A 21654-nucleotide genomic window follows, 5' to 3' on the forward strand; every position below is an offset into this window, starting at 1 on the left:
TAGTGGGACTGAGAATCTTCCACAAAGAGACTAATATATTTGTGATGTAGAAAGAAGTGGCCCCATTCTTTTCCTCCATCTCAGTATCCCAGTGTAGTTGTATATGTTAGAAATTAAAAATGTAAACTCATGACTTAAATAGGGATGGCTGCCAGCTCTCCTGTTTATCTGTTTCTTTGTTTTTAAAGATGCAATTAATAACCAAAATATGAAATAAAAGTGGTATGACAGCAGCAGGCAGAGCGGCTCTCACTGATGAGTCTAAGCCAGGTCTGAGCGTCTTGGTACACATCAGGTGAGTGAAGATGCTCTTTACCAAAGCAACATGGAGTTGGGAGAGCGATATTTCCCTGAGCTGACTGGACTGTGTCTCAGGTTCAGGCTTGAGTAGATATGTCACAGGAGTGCTGGAAGGCCACACAGTTGTATGAGTCTTTCACTAGACATTACTGATGCCTAAGAACGCCACAAACATAGGAAGGACAACCTAAATACTGGTTAAGCTAGGCATGGTGTTGTAACATTCCTCAAGCCCAGCACACAGGAGGATGAAGAAGAGATACTGAGTGTTTGAGGCCAGCAGGCTGTATAATGGTACTTTGTCTCATAGACAAATAAGTAACTAAATATTGTTTTTAAGTTGACTGTTTTAAACATAACAGAATGGTAGGAAAATTCTCTACTAATGTTTCAGAGGTAGCAACGTCTAGGGAAAAGAGACTGGAAAATCATTTACAAGATTTTTAGCAGAATTTCTACCCGTGTCTGATCATGGTGCACTTACAACTGACATCATATATGATGATGTGGAACACCTGGTGAGGGATTTTACTTGAAGGTGGTCCATAAACAGCCAGGCTCCTTCATCTCGTTGGACACAACTTAATGATGGTTCTCATAAATCTGAAGATCGCATGGCCATTTGTCCTGGGGGGAGGTGGCTAACACATTGAGATGCTTTATAATGTATTATTCTGTCCACTCTGATGTTAAAACTTGGACTTTTAAAAAGCACTGATATGTAAAGTTTCAATTTGATTTAGAATGGAGGGAGGATGTTTTTTAACGTCCATGAATCTAGCCTGTAGAAGCAAAGACCATGAAGCAAAGCCATTAAAAAGATAAGTGTTCTAATTTGACCAAAAGTAGAGTTTAATGGCTTGACCTACTGCTGATCATAAAAATGTGAATGTTGTGAGCCAGAGGTGAGCAGATAGCCCATCAGGCCCCTGGGGTGTACTGTGGCTGGTCCTTAAAACCCAGCAGAAAAAAAAAAAAAAAAACCAGAGTGAGTTCACGTGCAGCTCAGAAGTGAAAAGTATGGACGGCACATGACAAGCATCTGCTTTAATCGAAACATATAGTGTATGATACCCAGGACTTCCAGAAGTCACAAACCCAGATGACTTCAAAGGATATTTCTGAAATGACCATTGCTCTCCCTGACACTGGCCTGGCTTGTAGCCTTTACAATTCACAGGTTACCTTGAACATGTTCCTCTGTCTGAGGAGGTTAAAACAACAATAAACCTTAACAAAAAAAGGGGAGAAGTAGATCCAAGTGGAGAGACTCGGACTGGAGTATTTGCCAAAGGGAAGTCAAAGCACTATCTTCTAGCTTTGTTCTGTTGTTCCAATAAAACTTTCAGAGATTTTTGATCTTAGCCATTCTGATGGGTGTAAGATGGAATCTCAGAGTTGTTTTGACTTGCATTTCCCTGATGACTAAGGAGGTTGAGCATTTCTTTAAGTGTTTCTCAGCCATTTGATATTCCTCTGTTGAGAATTCTTATGATAGGCAGATTTGGGCCCAGGGGTCCCACTCAAACTAAGGCACCAGCCAAGGACAATACAGGCGGTAAACTTTAAACCCCTACCCAGATCTAGCCAATGGGCAGAACAGTCTTCATACTTGAGTGGAGAGTAGGATATGACTTTCTCACATACTCTGGTGCCTCATATTTGACCATGTCCCCTGGAGGGGGAGACCTGGTGGCACTCAGAGGAAGGACAGCAGGTTACCGAGAAGAGACTTGATACCCTATGAGCATATACAGGAGGAGGTAATCCCCCTCAGGAACAGTCATAGGGGAGGGGAATAAGGGGAAAAGGGGAGGGAGGGAAGAATGGGAGGATACAAGGGATGGGATAACCATTGAGATGTAACAAGAATAAATTAATAATAAAAAATTAAAAAAAAACCTTCAGAGGAAAAGCAACTTCGGGGAGAAAGGAATCTATTTACCTTCCACTTCTAGGTCATAGTTAATCATTGAGGGAAATCAGGGCAGGGAATAAAGCAGGAAGTGGAAGCAGAAACCACAGAGGAGTGCTGCTTGCAGATTCGCATAGGCTCATGCTCAGCTAGCTGTCTTATAGAGCCCATGACGACCTGCCAACAGAATGGTGCTACCCACAGTGGGCTAGGCCATCCAGCACCAATCAATAACCAAGGCATTCCCTAGAGACATGTCCACAATGACAGTCGGATCTAGGTAGCTCCTCCATGGAGATCTTCCTCCCACATAAGTCTAAGCAAGAGGTACTCAACCTTCCTAATGCTGTGGCACTTTGATACAATTCTCCATGTTATGGTGACTCCCCCAACCATAAAATTATTTTTGTTGCTACTTCATAACTGTAATTTTGCTACTTTTATGAATAATAATGTAAATATATGATACGCAAAGGCCTTATGGGGCCCCTATGAGAGGATTGTTCTACCCAAAGGGGTTGTAACCCACAGGCTGAGCAGCACTGATCTAGGCTACATGAAGTTGAAAACTAAAGCTAATTAGGACATAAACAGATGCTTATACATGCACACAGCAGTCCAATACACAGGCAGGCCATCATTACACTATGTGGACACAAAAGGCTATGTTTTAATTTTGAAAAGAAAAATAAAAAAGCCAACCATGCTATATTCTAAATACAAATGGTCTCTGTTGGCAGTGTTTCACCATAGGGACTTTTTGATTCATGAGGTAGTAACCAATGTGTATTCACTAGAAACCACACTGTTAACTTTGAATTTTGATGTTTTCCTATGGCTGGTGATACAGGGTAAGACAATTTGTTGTGAAGCTGCACAACTTCTAGGTCCTGGCAGATCAGGAGGGTGCACAGCTGGCACTAGGTCAGAAATATCCCATGCATTTTAGATTGATAATACTTTCAGCTGAAGCATTCTTATGAGCTGTAGCACTTTTGGAAAGAGAAGAACATTTATAATTAGAGAACAGTTCTTCTGTACAATACAAATAGATGTGAGTTCAAATTTACTGGTTGTTTATAGGGTTTGATGCTGGGTGTATATCCCCATGTCTGTTGAAAAGTCCTTTTCACTGAATCTGCCAGCCTTGTGCATTCTAAAACAGAAGTTTTGCTGATAATCAGTGATATCTCTGTCTTAGTTAAGGTTTCTATTGCTGTGAAGAGACACCATGACCATGGCAACCCTTATAAAGGAAAACACTTAACTGAGGCTGGAATACAGGTTTAGTCCATTGTCATCGTGGTGAGAAGCAGTGTACAGGCAGACATGGTGGTAGAGAACGGGCCAGGAGTTCCACATCTGGATCCACAGACAGCAGGAAGAAGAGTGAGCCACAGGGCCTGGCTCCAGCTTCTGAAACTTCAAATCCTACCCTGAATTGCACACTTCCTCCAATCAGGCAACAACTACTCCAACAAGGCCAAATATCCTAATCCTTTCAAATAATGCTTCCCTGTGAGCCTATGTGGGCCATTATCAACCACAATCTCATTAAGCAAAAGTTGCATGAAAGTCATGAACATGCACTGGTAGACAGGTAAAAAAAAAAAGAAGTCAGAGCTTGACTTAGGTGAGTCTGAAAGATGGGTAATATGATCACATAGACAGATGTAAGGATCACCATGTACACTCAGACTTTTATACCACACTCTTTAAAGAGACAAATGTCTACAACAAAAATAATCCATAAACTCCACTATTAAAACAATGTACATGAAATAAAATTAAATTTAAAAAATAATGTACATTAATAGAAGATATTTTATTGACTGTCTAGATTATATATGGACCCAAAAGATGTCACATCTGTAGCACATTGTCAGTCTTGACAAAAGTAACAAATGCCATTATTATTTCTTCTAATATTTTTAGATCTTAGGCCTGTTTGGAAGTCTAGGGATTGTGTTTCCAGTTTCTCTTAAGGTGCCACAGAGAATAGCAGCATTTTAATGACATAGATTAATTCTGCACAGAACACAGAAGGGCTATTTCTCACCTCACTCGACCTTGGGTTTCCAAGCTTCCCTTGGTGTCAGGACCGAAATGGTTTGTGCAGCACCACTAACAATATGAGGAGGTCAGGTGTGCACAGGACTCGGAAAGCACTACTTGTCCCAACACCCTCATCAGTGGAACCATGACTCCTGATTTATCCAGGCAAAGTTTGTCTCCACCCAAAGTCATATGGCACTGAGTAATGAGTGGCCAAGCCTTGTAGCACAGTTCTTTTTTTTTTTTTTTTTTTTATTAATTTATTCTTGTTACATCTCAATTATGCTGAAATTACTTTTGATCAAATGTCTCCATTTCAGATCAAGAACCTTTGAGGACAAATATGTTTTCCTCTTCCTCCTCCCCTTGTTCCTCTTCCTCTTCTTCCTTCTCCTCCCCTTCCTCCCCCTCTTCCTTCTTCTTCTGTTCCTATTTCTCTTGTTTCCTATTGTTAGGCGATGCACATCTGTCCCTCTGAGGTTCACATGTTGACATTTAACACCCAATATGTTTTAAAATTGGGCCCTTTAGAAGGGGACTGGGGTTGGATGACAAGGACACTGATCCTCAGCATGGAGTCAGTGCTACTATAGGAAGGATACATGCTGTGAGAGCCCTGCACAGAACCTGCAAACCCAACATGTAGGACTTCAACAAGAAAAGACTCTATCAACACCTCGATCTTGGACTTGGAGCCCCAAGATTGTGAGAAATGAGCTTATATGGCCTAATCCACAGCCTGGGACGCATGTCAAAGTGACCAACACTGGCGCAAGCAGTTAACACACATCTGCCATGAGGCACACTACGTGGGGCACAATAGTTTGCATCTGTTATTTAATAATAGATAAAGAGGTGGCAAATTCAGCCTAAAGAATCTTAGTCACTACCTGAAAATCACTTTTCCTGATCAATAATAATCTCCTATGTTTTAAGATTAACTAATGGTATGGAACCGGGTGTTCTTTAGTGACAAACAATACTTTAACAAATGAACCAAAATGAATGACTTTGCAGTCACCAGGCATACATCTGAAATTGTCCCCACTTTGTGGGAGAAATTAAAGCTCCTACTTTTCTACTTTCCACATGGCCACTAGGTGGGCGTGCTGGTTAAATTTGTCACACTTTTGCATGAAAGGGGACGACTGCTAAAAATACAGCCTCGCCAGCTGTCTTTGCTGTGGAGCTATATCCATCACAAATTCCAGAATCGCTCCACTTATGCTTACTAGAGCGACAGCTGGTTCAGAACAGTCAGACCATTAGACTCAGTGAGGGTTTATAAATGTCAAACACTACACTTGAACTTTCCCTCAATTACACAAAAATTATTCTACTCGCTCAGGCACTTACTGCGGTGTCAGGGATTCTGAGTAAGAGGCCCAGGCTTTGTCTGGAACCACAGCCGTGATAGGTTCTCAGGGCGTGTTATATTAATAGGGGAAAAAAAATCAAATAAAATGTAGACATTTGATATATGGACTTAACGTAAACTCAGTGAAAATCTGTATTTGGGAGTCTCCTCAGTCTATTAAAATAAAAGTAAGCAACTCTAAGATATGTAGATTTAACTGAAATCCTCCTCACTCAGGCAGGTATATTGAGTGAAGTAACACAATTCATTGAAACAGCGTCTTAGCAAAATTCATCTGGGATCCTAGTACATTTATTTTGTCTTATAATATCTGGCATGCCTCTTCTGTTTATTTATTAGATCTTTGGCTAGTATATTGCATCAGTTACTTTTCTATTGCTATGACAAAACACTGTGACCAAAGTAACTAATGGAAGGAGAGCTTGTTTAAGCTAATGTTTTGAGGGGAAAGAGCTCGTCACTATCACACAGGAAAGGCAAGCATAGCTAGCAGCAGTCAGACATGGTGGTGGCAGTGGCAGCAGTGGCCACAGCAGTGCAGAGAGCTCACATTCCCCCAAGGCGAAAAGGAAAGGCCTCAAGCAGAGACAACACACATGACATGGTTACAGTCTTTTGAAACTTCAACGCTCTCCCCAGGTGACATACCTCCTTTAGCAAGGAGAGACCCCTTAGGCCTTCCCCAAAGTTACCCACTAAAGAGCAAGTATTCAAACACTCGTACTATGGGGGACCTCTCATTCAAACCACCCCACAAAGTAACCAGCGTATTTATAGATGTGTCTAATGTGCCTGCTTATCCCAAGCCATCCATGAAAGCTTCCTTGTTGCCAACACAACTTAATACACTTGTCCAAAGATGAGTTCCTTACCCATGATCTATAGTGAGGTACTGTGCGATCAAATTGTGATATTGTGTACTTAAGATGAATACTCGATCACTGTCAATGCAAATGTGTGACAGTTACTGTTCTAGAGACTTGAAGAAACCTGATGCTAGCTTGTGCCTTTTTAGAATGTCGCCATCTTTATGGTTAAGAGTTTATGGCAATGAATAACACTCATATCAGAACAACAGGTTTAAAAATGTAGCACATTGGATCCTGATAGTACTCAAAGTCACTTGAGCACATTAAAGGCACTTTCAATTCTTACCACAACTACTGAACAAATATTTCAACTGTGCACACTCAAAACAACCTTGTTTGTTATTTAATCAACTAAGAACTTGGTAGCACATTAATGAAATAAAACTATTGGGTCTTAAAGATATTTTGTACTTTGAACGATGTTTATGAATGTATGTAACTTTTCAATTAATTACTTTTCTACACTATTGTTTTTGAGGAAGGGTCTTATGTCTCCCTGTTTTGCCTCAAATTCACATCGTAGCAAAAGAAGATCTTGGACTCCTGGTCCTCCTTACTTGTAGCTCTGAAGTCAGGGATCACAAGCGTCCTTCACACCCAGCTAATTCACACTATTTAAACAATAAGTTCATCGGGGCGTAATCAAAATAAGAATCCCAGATCTCTGCTCTACCCCACAAGAACAGACATGGCCAGAGGCCCGTTCTCTAAGTGACAACCAAGATAAATCACCACACTGAGAGAGCCCCTAGGAAGGGTAAATCCTTGGTAAATAAAGCTTCAGCCATCCTATGCCTCCTGTGCACTAACAGAGGACTTGAAGCAGGTCCTACATGTGTAAAACCTCAAACACATTTTCATGTTAAAATAATTGTGAGAGGTTTCATTTAAAATGGATTATCAGAAACAAAATCTTACCAAACTGGGCCCCTTGATGTCTTCTGAAGCATTTACCACAACTGGCCACCATCCTCTGATAATTAATTTATATAAAAACAAACAAATAATGTCATTCACTTGTTTCTACAGGTTAAAAACAAAGGAGCATTGTGGGGTGTATCTTACTGGTCATGTTTTGACTCTTACTTATCCCTGAAGTATACCATCACTCATCACTCGAGGAATCTGTTATATGGCTTCAAGATGCTTGGCAAAGTCAGTAGCCATTGAAAAAGTTCAGGGGCCTAAAGGTGACATAAACAGGGGTCATATCTATCCTGTTACTCTGTCTATGAAGTTGAAATAACAGAGGCTAACAATGAAGGTGTGTGCACATCATTGGCAATGGAAGTGAGGGTGAGGCCACCGTTTCCCAGAAAAGGGGAAAGATGGCATGGAACATCTTCTGTAAGGCCATTCTAGGTGAAAAATGATCAAACACATGTTAGTATCTAATGAGTCTGAAGAATACAAGCCCTTGCTGGTATCCTGAGAACCACTTCCGTATGTGGGCATCCCCTGAGGCATGAGCAGGGAGGGAGAGGGGAGTAGATTTTGTACTGGAGCTGATGATTCCTGCAAGGGGTACTCGGGGGTTCCAGCTAGGAAGTACATGGAAGATTCTGCCTGAGCCAGCAGGTGACAGTCCACAGCCATCTAAGTGCAGGGCTCAGTTTCATCCAATCCACCCTGGTCCCTGCTCTTCTCACATTTGCTGAGACCTGAGATTCCAAAAGACCAGCATGGAACAGTGTCTGAAACCTCGGCCTCTTTGCCAAGGAGGACAACTGTGGAACTGACTTAGATGGTAGGCTTACATTGAACTTCATGCTTTTTAAAAATGCCCAAAGATTGCAGCTAGGAACAAACTAATGTGTGAGTAGTCCTTTGGGCTGCATGTAACACACACAAAAAGTGTTAGAAGCCTATGGTTATCTGGTAGACCTCACAGTCTCAGAAGATTATTATGAAATTCTCTGGGATATAAGAAAGAAGCCAGAACCTACACTACTTAAAAGATGTCGAGGTCCTCAATGCAGTTGGGATATGATTGGGGAGGTGTAATGATTTTAATTAATATTCAGGAAAGCATTTCTGTTAGAGACAGAGGACACCTAAAAGCAGGTTATAGGGAGATTTTTGGCCATGAAGATTGTTCCAGAAGACCTTATGAGTCAAGAAATGATTAAATAGAGATAAACGACTAAGAGGTTAGGTAGGCAGGAGTAAGGGGGGAAGCTGATTGAAAGCCTCTCTGTGGGGGGTGCGGAACTCATCTCTGGGGACACAGAGAACCTTCTAGTGCCCTGCTGCCCTGTGACACTCTTGCTTAAGCTCAGCCCGTCAATGACGATGATTAGTGTATACATATAAGGGTTGTAATGACAGAGCTAACCCACATTGTCAATTTGTCAATATTCCATCATGATACTACAACTGCTAAAGGGCTTATTACTTTGTACTTCAAAAGAATTAAGGTCTTGCAGAATTTTAAAGCTTCCCTGAGAGCATTCACTTAAAGCTTTTGACCTAGAGCAATTTAAACCCTTAAAAATCCCAAGCACAGTTTAAAGAAAAAAACCAACAACAGCAATTTAAAAAAATCTAAATCACAAACACCCCTGACCGAGAGTAATTTAGAAGACCCATCCATGTGAACTGTAAGAATCAGAAAAAGAAGACATCTCTTTTTATTTTAAAAAGGAAAAGCTGAAGTATAAAATCAAAACTTTCCTGAACTCATCTCAACACTGAGGTGTCTGGGCGAACTACCTCAATTCTAATGGATGTCCCCTCCCCTCAAGGGGACAGGAGGCACTTCAGGAAAGGGAGAACCTGAGAAAAACTGTTGGCTTTGCCTAAGCAAACCTCCCAAGCCTGGACCATGTCCCCATTAGTTCAGGGACCCAGACAAAGGTTCTGCACATCCCACCACAGGCTCTCTGTTGTGGACTGGCACCGCAGTCCCGAGCCCACAATTTGCAGAAGAACAAGGTGAAGTGCCTCATGGCTCCCTGGATCTTCACTCTTAGAAACTCAAGTGCTCAGAGATGCTATATGCCCCCATGTTTCCTAGGTTACATACACATGGATGCTCTGCATCATGGATGTTAACCATGCACGCTCAGAACTGTATGTACCATGCCTTCAGATGTGAGTGGTTTGGCTTTGAGAATTCTGCAGTGCTCCTTTGGACTAAGGCCTGGTCTTCTTTCACACAAGGACTGCGGAGTTCTCTCTAGATGCAGGTATGCAACAGACATCGTGGTTCAGGTTTCAGTCTCAACATGCTTTTGGTTGTCCTCACCATGGACCTGGTCTTGTATGTAGAATGAGCGTTCCTAAGATGGGGTACCTGTGGGCATTCCTTTCCAGTGACAGGTGGGACTCCTAACCCCAAAGCCTCAGTAAAGAATATTCTTAGCAAAAAGCTTGCTGTGTCTCTGAACTCCAGGTCATGACTGTGGTGACAGGTTTTCTGCTTTGATTTCTCCACCTCAAAAACAAATACAGCACTGTCTGAGGACAGACAGAGTTCATGTAGATTCGGCATGGCGTATGCTCAAAAAGTTGCTTTCTTCTTTTAATTTTATGGATAAATATTTTATTAAAAACATGAATTTAGAGACTTTTACAGAGATTTACAAATATAAGTTTTATTGTACATGCTGAAATATTTCAATGTATTAAACTATTAGTGATTGTTGGTAACTTAAGTCAGCACTCTCTTGAGGGGTAAGGCTAATTCTACAAATACTTTATAATATCTGTTTTCAAACAAGTATGAAAAATCAGAGCAAATGGCTGAATTTCTTTTAAGACACAAACGATGTGAGCTAAAACAGAAGACAAAACAACAACAACCAAAACCCCAGCATCGGTTACAGAGGCCGCTACCTGGAATAGTCTACGTCCAAATGTAGCATCGTGTGTGGTCAAACAAAAAGCAAACACATTAATTAATTATAGTCTTGGATTCTCACATAAGACCTTGGGTTTCTGAAGAGGCTTCATTTCAATTGGGAGATGGAAGGAAATTGGTCTCTCTTTTAGAGACTCGTACTGACTCAGAATATCCTGGGATGGAGACAATTATGCTAATAGAGCTACAGTACATGTACAAAGTAGGTAATTATCCCCGATAGTCACAGACTAATTATGTTACCAACATCTCGTCCCCTAAAAGAGAAAGGAAATCCAGAAACTGTAAGAACTTCTCAGGGCTGAGAACAATGATCACTTCCAACAGGACAAAGACATTAATGGACTGGCTAACACGGTCATGAGTGACGGGCGCATTTGCTCTTTGCAGAAACTTCATAGGATGGATCAAAGTATCAGAATTTTCCAGAACTATTCAACATAAATAACATTTGCAGGATCATTTTACACCGTCACTAGTTTAGCCCTAGTCACATAAACTGGAACACACGTGCATGCAAATGCCTGTAATAAGTAGGGAGGCTTAAGCGGAGTGTGGACGGGGCCTGTGGTTGGCGGCTGGCAATGAATATTTATCATCAGCTGGAATGTGGCCTTTCGGAAACACATGCATTACACTTCACCAAACTGTTTATCTCAATGTTAAAAATCACTTATTGAAGCTAACCCATGTATTTGCTCACTTGCAACTGCTTATTAGAGGAGATAATACCAACATCAAGCCATTTCAGAGACTGAAAACACTTCCCGAACCAACCTCGCTTTCCTGGAAATCCACACTTCACTTTTACAAGGTTCACCTGAATTGCCCAACACTGCAGCAGGGGTTGTGGGTTTGACCTTTGTTGTCCCATTTATCAGACTATGAATACAGCCCCACATCCATTTTTATAAAGGTCAACTTCTCGTCTGTGATGTCTCTCTCCAATTAAAATGAGTAACATACCAGCATGGGCTCTGAAATGCCTGCTCTCTGCTAGGTCTGGTTTTGACACCTATGAGAGTCCACAGAGAAAGCCCCATGGCATTATCTAGTGATATGACCATATTCTGTGTTCGGGAATACTAATGTGAATATCTGTTGTTACGCATAAAACCAATCATGTTACAAACGGCTGGCATGTGTTTCCTAATACAAACAGCCTAAAAACACAGTCAGTTCATCTAATTATTCCAGATACTATCTTGGGCACTGCTCTGGCAGTCAGTTGTTTATAGACAGTGTCCTCCATGTAGCCGATGTTCTATAAAACTTGATTTTACACAGGTCTTAGACGGAGCTTTGGAACACTAATACGTCACCACTTAATGCAAGCAGGATTTGTTTCTCTCGGGGAGGTGTGCCTATGCCCCAACAGAAGCAGATGTTGATCTTACTTTTGTATTCCAGGTGAAAGCCAGCGGCTGCAACACTGATGTCCGACTGGAAGTGCAGGCAGAGCTGGTTGGAAGTGCTGTTCAGCAGTGCAGGGACTGTGGTACCTGTGTAGGGGAAGAGGTACAGCTTTAACAGGAAACAGCCTGGCAGTCCACATGCAGAGCGCTAGGCTTCCAAGTGCCTAGAGCTTGTCTGAGCATCTCTGTTTATTCTGAGTGTTGGAACCACAGCTGCCTCACTTTGCAAGACAACTTAGCAGGTCCATAGACGTGCTGCCACTTTCTCCAGACTGCACCCAGTCGCCTGACCTGCACTCTGGCTAGGTTAATGAGACTCTTTCTATGCATTTATTTTGCATAGCCCCAGGCTGGAAAAATCCCACAAGTTATGTTGTTTAGTAAAATCTAAATCAAATTCAGAGAACATAAGTGCTGAATCTTTAGCACTGGGAAGGTTCTCGTCATTACTGGAGTTTACCCTAGGGCAGGAAAAAGAATCTTGAACCTCTCAGCCCCACACATGTTCCTCCCCAACCTTCTTAGTAACGTGATGTTCCATAATTCTAAACAGCTAATACACCCCCTACAGATGCCACTTGCCCGAATACAGCCTATGCTGGAGCACTAAGGTACCACGTGTCTTCTTAGATCTTCCACGGAACCTTTATTTCCTGCACAAATCATATCAGGAAGCTCCTGCCCTTCTTACTGATCTGCCCTCACCCTCTTTTCCACTGAGACCCCCACCTCAGCATCACCTCTTTTAAGAAGCTTAGGGTTTGGAAGACAAAGGCTAAGAGGAGCTTTACATAAGGTGGGGACACCTGCTGGCCCTAGACATGGCTCTCTCCTGCAATGACGATGACGCTAGGAAAGACATCAGTGGATGAGATAGTTGGTACCTGAGAAATAGCAGGACAGAGTAAAACCTTCTTGCTCATCTTAGGCTGGCATCTGTAATCTTTCATTAGATTTCCAGAAAGTCGCCAATAAACTTAAACATAAGTTTTATCTAATGATGTTGGCTCATTTGCCAACTAGGACCAAAATTATTTAAAATGCTCTAGGAGGTTAACAGAAAAAGAGGCAAGACAAGAGAATCCCATAGTGTTTTGTTTGTTTGTTTGTGTGTGTGTGTGTGTGTGTGTGTGTGTGTGTGTGTGTGTGTGTGTAGACTTTGGAATGCCTCTTTGAGATCTGGGGTCATTTTTCCCTAGATGTCAAGGGCAGTTGAACACAGGAGGTATGAGTTCTTTTTTTTATTTAATTACTTTATTCAGATTACAACTCAATTGTAATCTAATCACTTGTATTCTCCCGCTCCTCCCTCCCTCCCTTCCTCTTTCACCCTATTCTCCTCCCCTAGGTCTATGACCAAGGGGGACCCTCCTCCCCCACTGTATGGTCATAGGCTATCAAGTTTCATCTTGGTAGCCTGCTTATTCTTTCTTTGAAATCACTAGTCCAAAATCCACAATAAGACTACGAAGTGTGTGTGTGGAAAAGTCTCTTACAGAATGCTTGCAGATTCAGCTCTTTGGTGTTTGACTCTGAGTTTATAGACAAAAAGGTAGATGGGTAGACATACATATGACAAATCTAAACAGATAGACACATGATAATAGTTTAACACTGAGTATCTGTGGGGGAGCTGTCTGCAGGTAGGTCCTCTCTAGGTAAGACCTTTTTCTGTCCCAGCCTCAGCAAAGGAAAGTATTGGTCATAAGGCATCCAGCAGGGCTCCATGAGGTCTCAGAAAGAGACAGAGATGGTCAAGAATCGTGGAGGGGAAGGATGTTCGCTGCTTTGCTTATTCTTCAACCTCAGACTGTTTCTAAAATAAACACACACACACACACACACACACACACACACACATACACACACACACACATACACACACACACATACACACACACACATACACACACACACATACACACACACACATACACACACACATACACACACACATACACACACACACACATACACACACACACATACACACACACATACACATACACACACACACACACACACACACACACACAAAGAGAGACACTGACTTATTTTGTGGTATTCCCACAATGTTTGTCAACTTTTGTCTTGTGTACTTGTCATCTGGCTTGTACGTGAAGAGGAATGACAAGGACAATTCCTCTGGAAAGCTTCACTTTCCCACTTCTACTCCAGGACCTAGGACTAGTTAACTCCGGCACTCCATGACACATTCTGGTTCTACAAAGTAAAGACAATGCTATGCCTTTTACTCAGATAAGCTAATGAGTTATGGATATGACACTGGCTTGTGAATTCACATGTGAAATTATGCCTCTTAGTATGCCAATCATGAAATCTAACAACTGTGTGACCTATGCTTCAGGAGGGCTATAGATGATGTGGCTCTCATCACCCACCCACCTCTGGACAGAGGGTCTGTCTGCCCTGTACCTGCCATAGACAAGGATTGACTTTGGGTCTTCTCAGTAGAGTCTAATATCAGGAGCTTATTCCCTCCATGCAAAATGCAACTGTGTGATTTTTTAAGAAAAAAACATTGCCACAGGCAGAATATTTCCGATCACATTGTTTTACTGTGACCCAGATAGAATGACACATAACAAAGGAAGCTGCAAAATTTTATTATTGTCCCTGCAGAGTCTACTCTTGGTATACTGATATTTGCTTTCCTTTAATACCAACTGTCAGATACAAGTCTGCATAAATTCTGCTCTATTTTACTCATTTATAATTTATAACCCGCCTGCTTCCAAAAGTGATTTTTCAATGGCTTACTAAAAAAGATCTACATACATACATATTCCTACCCAAGCAGAAATGAAAAACGAAAGCACTGAATTTATTAAAGATGTCAATCACTTTGTTTTTAAATATGTACTTCTTATGATATCTTGTTCTTATTTATTTTTATTCAACAATTAAAATATTTCAGAATCTGCTTTATAAATACTTTTAAGTATCACAGGAATAAAATCCTTGAGTATTGATTGTGCTCTAAAAAAATCCAAACTTTGTTCTACTAAAGCATTTTTCTCCATATTGCATTTTTCATTGAGAATTTCATACGTGTCTACAATGATATAGGATCATATCCAATTTTAAAGCTATTCTTCTAAAAGATCTGAAGTAATTTCTAGATGAATAGAAAATTTCTGTTGTGGTATAAAAAAGGTCTAATGTATCAATTATTCTGGACATAGGATATAGTTCTCTCTGTGTCCATAGCAGCCTCCATCTGTATGACCCTAAGTGCTCTGCAGGCCTAGACAAAACCACAGAGGTTCTCAAAAGCAGGCAAACATGAATTCCACAAGACAATGTGAACTGTCAATGTCACCTGAGTCTCAACCCTCTGCCAGTGAGGTCTCTGAGCAAAGCTCAGAAGCCATTATCATTGAGAGCATCGAGGCTGCACCCCAAGCTTTTCACCCCTGGTCTTTGAACACTGAGGCTGCAGCCCAAGTCCTTCACTCTTGTTCTTTGTCTTTTTGTCTTAAAGTTTCAGAAAAAGTAAAATAAAAACAACCCAGGTTTCATGGAATACCTTTGGACATTCACTCAACACTACTCACTATGCAGGCTATGGATTTAAAGCAAGAATAGCAGTGTGAGACTGTGCTCCTCCTGGGATAGCATGGCTGCTGGCTGTACTGTGTGGCAGGTGGGCACTGGTGGTGGCAGTGCCTTGGCTGCCTGTGGCAGTCAGAATGGAAAGGGTACAATCAGACTAGCACTGGGCATGTGACAGCTGGCCAAGCCTTGCTTTGTTTTTCTGAGAGAAAGATCTGATGTTTCTAGTTCACATCCCTATCCCAGCTAAGGCTTTAGCACTCTGGTGGGATGCCTGCGGTGACCTCCACGTTGCTGCTTTCCCACTTCGTAGTGGGCGTCATGGAGACATGAGTGTGCCACACTTTGTCTACCAGCTCAGCATATAACACTCCGTTCACAATCTGTAAGATTACTACTGTTGTTATTTTATGCCAAGAATGTTGTGTTTATCATCCTTATCCATGCATCAGTTAGGATCTATGGTGTGGGGGAGTTATGCATTCATCTAATGAGAACTGTGAAATCCACAGAAATCAATTTCATCCATTGTATACAAAATGGTTAATCACATGTTACATATGGATGTAAATTAGATACATGTATTGTACTATATACACATTATACACATTATGTGTAACATATGCTCTATACACAGTCCTACTATCCCAGCCTTGTGGTCAATAATCCCCCTAGAAATGTCCTTCCTTTAAGTCAGTGATGACTTATGCTTCCTAATCCGTGATCCTTTAAAACAGTTACTCATGTTGTGGTGACAATCAACTATAAAATTTTTCGTTGCTACTTCTTAACTATTATTGCTATTGTTATGAATCATAATATAAATATGTTTTCTAGATAGATAGATATCTAGATCTATCTATCTATGTCTTTGGTGACCCCTGTGAAAGGGTATTTTAACCCCAAAAAGGGTCTTGCCCTACAGGTAAAGAATCACTGCCTGAAGGGGAGAATGGATCTTAAGGTAGTGATAGTTTCAGTGGTTATAAGACAAGGTTTGTGGTTTGTGTACTAGGTGCACTTGTTGCTATTGGGCTGTTCCTGCTCAACTTCTCTCTCAAGATGGAGGGGGAATACAAAATAGACATGTGCACGTGCACAGGCACACACACACACACACACACACACACACACACACACACACACAGAGAGAGAGAGAGAGAGAGAGAGAGAGAGAGAGAGAGAGAGAGAGAGAGAGAGAGAGACAGGAGAGAGAGAGAGACAGACAGACAGACAGACAGACAGACAGACAGACAGAGACAAAGAGAAACAGAGACACTGAGAGAGATAGAGAAACAAAGACAGAGGCACACACTTTTATTAGGCTTTATTATATTTATATTAAACTTATCCACACCTGTTTCTGAATCAAACCCAGCACAGCAGGTACCCTCTGGCCTTCAACCTTTCAGTGACATAGCTATGTTCACAAAAATGGAGAAGACTCGTCATCTTGCCCTTGGTGCACTTGTGAACCTAGTTCCTAACCTTGCAAGTTGACTGGGTACTTCTTCAGTCCCCAACCTTGCAATTGCCAGCATCCTTGATGGCCTCTTGCTTGGGCCCTAATGGTGTCAACAACAATGAAGTGAGAGAGAGAGAGAGAGAGAGAGAGAGAGAGAGAGAGAGAGAGAGAGAGAGAGAGAGAGAGAGAGAGAGAAGGGAGGGAAGAATGAATCCTGGAAACATGTTGGAGAAAGGAAACTGGCCCTTTATGAAATTTCAAAATCTGTTTACCCTTGAAAAAAAATGAACTCAAAAAGGGAGATCCTATTGCCTTCAGAAACTCTGAATGTCCCCAGTATTACAGTTGTCCAAGCACAGACCCACTGCCAGAGTAAAAGTCCTGCCTTTTAAGTTCATTCATAGACTATAGAGCCCTCTAGAAGAGTCCAGGATTCTGGCTGCTCATGTGGAGCTATTGCTGCCCTGGGCCACTGTCTGTCTGGCTATGTTCTTTGTCAGACATGGGGGCTCATACACTACAATGTGTATGCAGAGAGGAAACAAAGAGACAGTGAGAGAACTGTAAATATAAACTCCAAGTGATTTAACCAGAAAATGTCAAGAGCAAAAATATGATAAACCAGAGATGCAGGGAGGAAAGACAGACAGGCCCTGTCTGGTCTACCCGAGGATGCTGGAATGAGAAGAGTTGATGCCTCAGTTTGAATGACTTGATGACCACATGGTCACTCTGCTCGTCAGATGCCCAGCCAGATACAGCTTGTTGCTTTCACATTAATTGGTAGAAAATGAAAATTGGTAAACATTTTCAATGATGAATATTAAACTAAAGTAAGATTGGGGTTGGGGAGGTGGCTCGGTTGTTAAAGTGCCTGCCATGTAAGCCTATGGTCCTGTGTTCCATCTCTAGTTGAGAACCCACACCAATAGCCACTGTGGCTACACTCACCAATCCCAGGGCTGAGAAGGTACCCAAAAGTCACTGGTGGCCGGTGGGGCTGAACTACAAATGGCACTGTTATTTTCACAGAGGGATTTCCTGATGAAAACCTAGAGACTTGGTGCATTATAATCTTTATTTGAATTTAGCAAAATAATATAAGCTGAGTCTCAGCTAGTACCTCAGGGGCACTTCATGTTTAGATAACCCTACCAATCCCTCTCTCTCAAAGCAAATGCTTCAGCCAGCCTGGACCAGAAGATATTATAATCAACATCACATACATATAGAAGAAAGGGGGAAGAGATTAAAAGGCACACACTTGCCTTTTCTTTCACCTGTGTTTTCTCAATATTATATTGCCTCGATAATTTTCATTCCTTGTATATCTGACAGCTTTGAAATAGAAAAGTCAACTGGCATGGGGGCACCCTGCTATAACCCCAGGCCTCAGGGAGGCAGAGCCAGGTGGATCTCTGTGAGTTCCTGGCCACCAAGGCTACCCAGAGAAACTCTGTCTTGAAAATCAAAAACAAAACAAGAAACAAATGAAAAGTCATTAAGTTTAGATGGCTGATAGACAGTGGTGCCACATATCAATGCTTCCTCTAAGGCCAGACCATCGTCCAGTTCATGAGAATATTCTGGTCACACATTGAAAAGTATGGACCAGCAGCTGGGATAACCATAGCGAGGATTATGCCATGGCCACTCTGGATGTTGCTGGCCACACTGGGAATATCAGTCAAGTGGCTAAGAGTTGGGTCTAATCCATGAGAAGGCAGCCCCATGTCCAGTTGTCCAAGATAAGAAAAAAGGGCAAGAGATTAGCTTCTGTTTTACAGCCAATACTGCAGTCAATCACAGCCATGTCATAAAGATATTCTGAAAGTCTGGACATCACAGCTCAGGGAAGAGTCATAGATAATAAAACACATCAGTGTGCCTACAAGGCGATGTATTTGAGGAATAAAATCTCAACTCCTGGGATTCTTCTTACACTCAGAGTGTCTCCATTTGCCTGGTCCTCTTTTCTGTTCTATTCAGCACAAGTACAAATGTCTACTGGACCATAGTGAACTACTCTAGAGGCCCCCAGCACCAAGGAGGTCTGTGGAACCCTTGATTTACAGCTTGCTTTTAATATTATAGGTGTCTCATGGGGTCTGTGGAGAGCCAGCTCTGCCTCCAACCTGTGAAGACCCTTCAACTCCAGGCAACAAATATCAGAACTACACTGGCGAGGTAACTATGACAAGCAATTTTTAAATTAAAACTTATGTTTATTTTATGAATATGGGTGTTTTCTCTGTGTACTGTGTGCATGCCTGGTACCTGTGGGTGCCAAAAGAGGGCATCGGATGCCCTGGAATTGGAGTTGGAGATTTTTGTGAGTTCTGTATTAGGACTAAAACCTGTTGATCCACCTCTCCAGCCCAGTGACGAATAACTTTAAACAGATCTTCTCCGGGTTCATGAGAACAACAAAACCCAAAGCACCTCTGTGCAGTGTGCACGGGCAACAAGGCTGGTTTCATTCCCTAATATAATTAAGTGAAGCAGACGTGGAGGCAGGAGCATGGTTCTCACTGTGGAGGCATGCCCCTCCACCCACCCTGCCCCAGATGTGGCTGTACGCCACTAATCTGTTTCTTCCTTTCCATGCCTTCTAGCAGTTGTACTCGGCCACCCCCATCCCCACCCCCATTCATAATCTCCTAGTGCTGCTACCTAGATAAACAGACATCATAGAATCAGATGGGATTTGGGCTTCTATGTGTAGATTTCAAATTATGGGCTTTTATTGTTCTTAACGGCAGACGGTTTCTACTTTATTCACAGCTCTGTCAATTACATAAACTGGAAGTTTCTGTGAATCTCATGGTAAAGAGGACAGTAGCAAGAGACAAAGGAACTCACTCTGCCAGGCTCCCTGTGTAGAAAAAATTCCAGACCAAGTTGTTTGGTACTGTACTATTTTTTGATAAATCCCTGAATGTGTAAAAGAGGCAAATACAACTAGAGACAGGCAGTGGGTAATGAGTGACAATAGTGTTTAGTACTTTACCACCCAACACCTATGTGGCTGGCCATGCAGAAATGTTTCCACTGGCTGAGAGCTGTAGACACAATCTCTTCATCATTTAAAGATGCAACCAATCTCGTGACTATTACTGTAAAAACCTCATCCCTCCTCCATTTCTACCTTAATAAAAAAAACAACAGATATAGAGTGAATTGTCTGAAAAGAACTCTCAGGTGACATTTACTGTGACATACTATACAATTCTCTGTCTGAAATTCAGGACTTAGTCTAGATGAGCTCATGTACCACATAGCAGTGGGTTAGACTACAGTGTACAAATGGGGACATGGTGACAACGTAGAGGGAGAAGGTAATCCTGTCAGTGGCTTTCTGAGAGGAAGAGGCCCAAGGAAGGTGACAACACAGACTCAACATGCGAAACTGGAAACTATTTGTGGACTGACTACACAGCTGATGACCACAGGGCCATGTCTTTATGAGCTCGGGGGGAGTGGGGTCAGGCTTATGATTTGCCACCATCCTTTTGGAGTGAAAAAGACAGCTCACAAGCATGTGACAGGTCAGTGAGGTACACTGGATCATTCACCAGGTATCTTACCCTTGGGCAAGCCCTTTCAACCTGTTCCCTCTTGTGTGCCTGTCAGGGATGTCCACAGGCAAGGCTAGCTTCACATCCTACCATTCATTGCTGAGATGCCTGACTCTTCAGCAGGCCCCCTGCACAAGATCCCATTGCCACCTCCCTCTCTCCTGTCTAAACAGTTATAAACTTGGACCTTCCCCACTGGCAGACGTTATGGGAAATCATTGCTGTGGGGTACTGTGACAGACTGCTTGCTGTTGTACCTTTGGTTTGGGTTCTGATTTAAAAGAAGAGACAAAGAGAAGCACAGTGTCACCCTACCTGAGAAGCTGCCCAGTCTCGGGGCTGTCGTGTCGCCTCCATCATGAACCTCCAGGGAGTCCCAGTTCTGCTCCGTGGCGAAACTAATCACTTGAATCTATCAAATCACAAAGCAGGGTTACTGTGTTTTATTTTAATCACACTAATCAAAGATATGATGCACACACATCACACACATATGTCATGCACACACACACTCACACACACACTCACACACATACACACACTCACACACACACTCACTCACACACACACTCACACACACAGATACACACACTCACACACACACTCACTCACACACACACTCACACACACAGATACACACACTCACACACACACACTCACACACACATACACACACATCACATACACACACATCACACACACACACACACTACACACACATATACACACACACATATATCATACACACACACACTCACACACACACTCACACACACACTCACACACACATACACACACTCACACACACTCACTCACACACACATACACACACATCACATACACACACATCACATACACACACATCACACACACATACACAACACACACACACACTACATATACATATACACACATATATCATACACACACACACACACACACACACACACATATACATACATAGGACTGGGCTTAGTAAGATATGTGAAAAATGAAGAGAACATGAAAATGGGAGGGGGTCATATTGGAAGGGAGTGTCAAGGGAAGTAGGATGGGCCAGTGGAGGATGGGTGTGACCAAATATATTATATACATATATACACTTGTCAAAATAATTAATACAAAATCTTTAATGAGATGATATATATTTTGTAACATATTATATATGTAAAATATATATGTAAATCTATGACAAGACATGGAAAAATCTCTACAAATAACACTTCCCATAGCCGTTATTA

The 21654-nt window shown here is 42.0% G+C and overlaps 1 protein-coding gene across 1 annotated transcript in view; it reads right to left on the reverse strand.

The window, feature by feature from the left end:
* Csmd1 (CUB and Sushi multiple domains 1) overlaps positions 1-21654 on the reverse strand; it is a 1555368-nt gene that overhangs the window by 129524 nt on the left and 1404190 nt on the right. Inside the window, exons 36-37 of the mRNA XM_051170014.1 lie at positions 20729-20825; positions 11777-11881 (exon numbers count right to left, since the gene is read on the reverse strand). Of these exons, the coding sequence (XP_051025971.1) occupies positions 11777-11881; positions 20729-20825 (202 nt within the window). The remainder of the gene's footprint in view (positions 1-11776; positions 11882-20728; positions 20826-21654) is intronic.

This window comes from Acomys russatus, chromosome 27 (genome assembly GCF_903995435.1).
Source record: "Acomys russatus chromosome 27, mAcoRus1.1, whole genome shotgun sequence".
Classification (NCBI taxonomy): domain Eukaryota; kingdom Metazoa; phylum Chordata; class Mammalia; order Rodentia; family Muridae; genus Acomys; species Acomys russatus.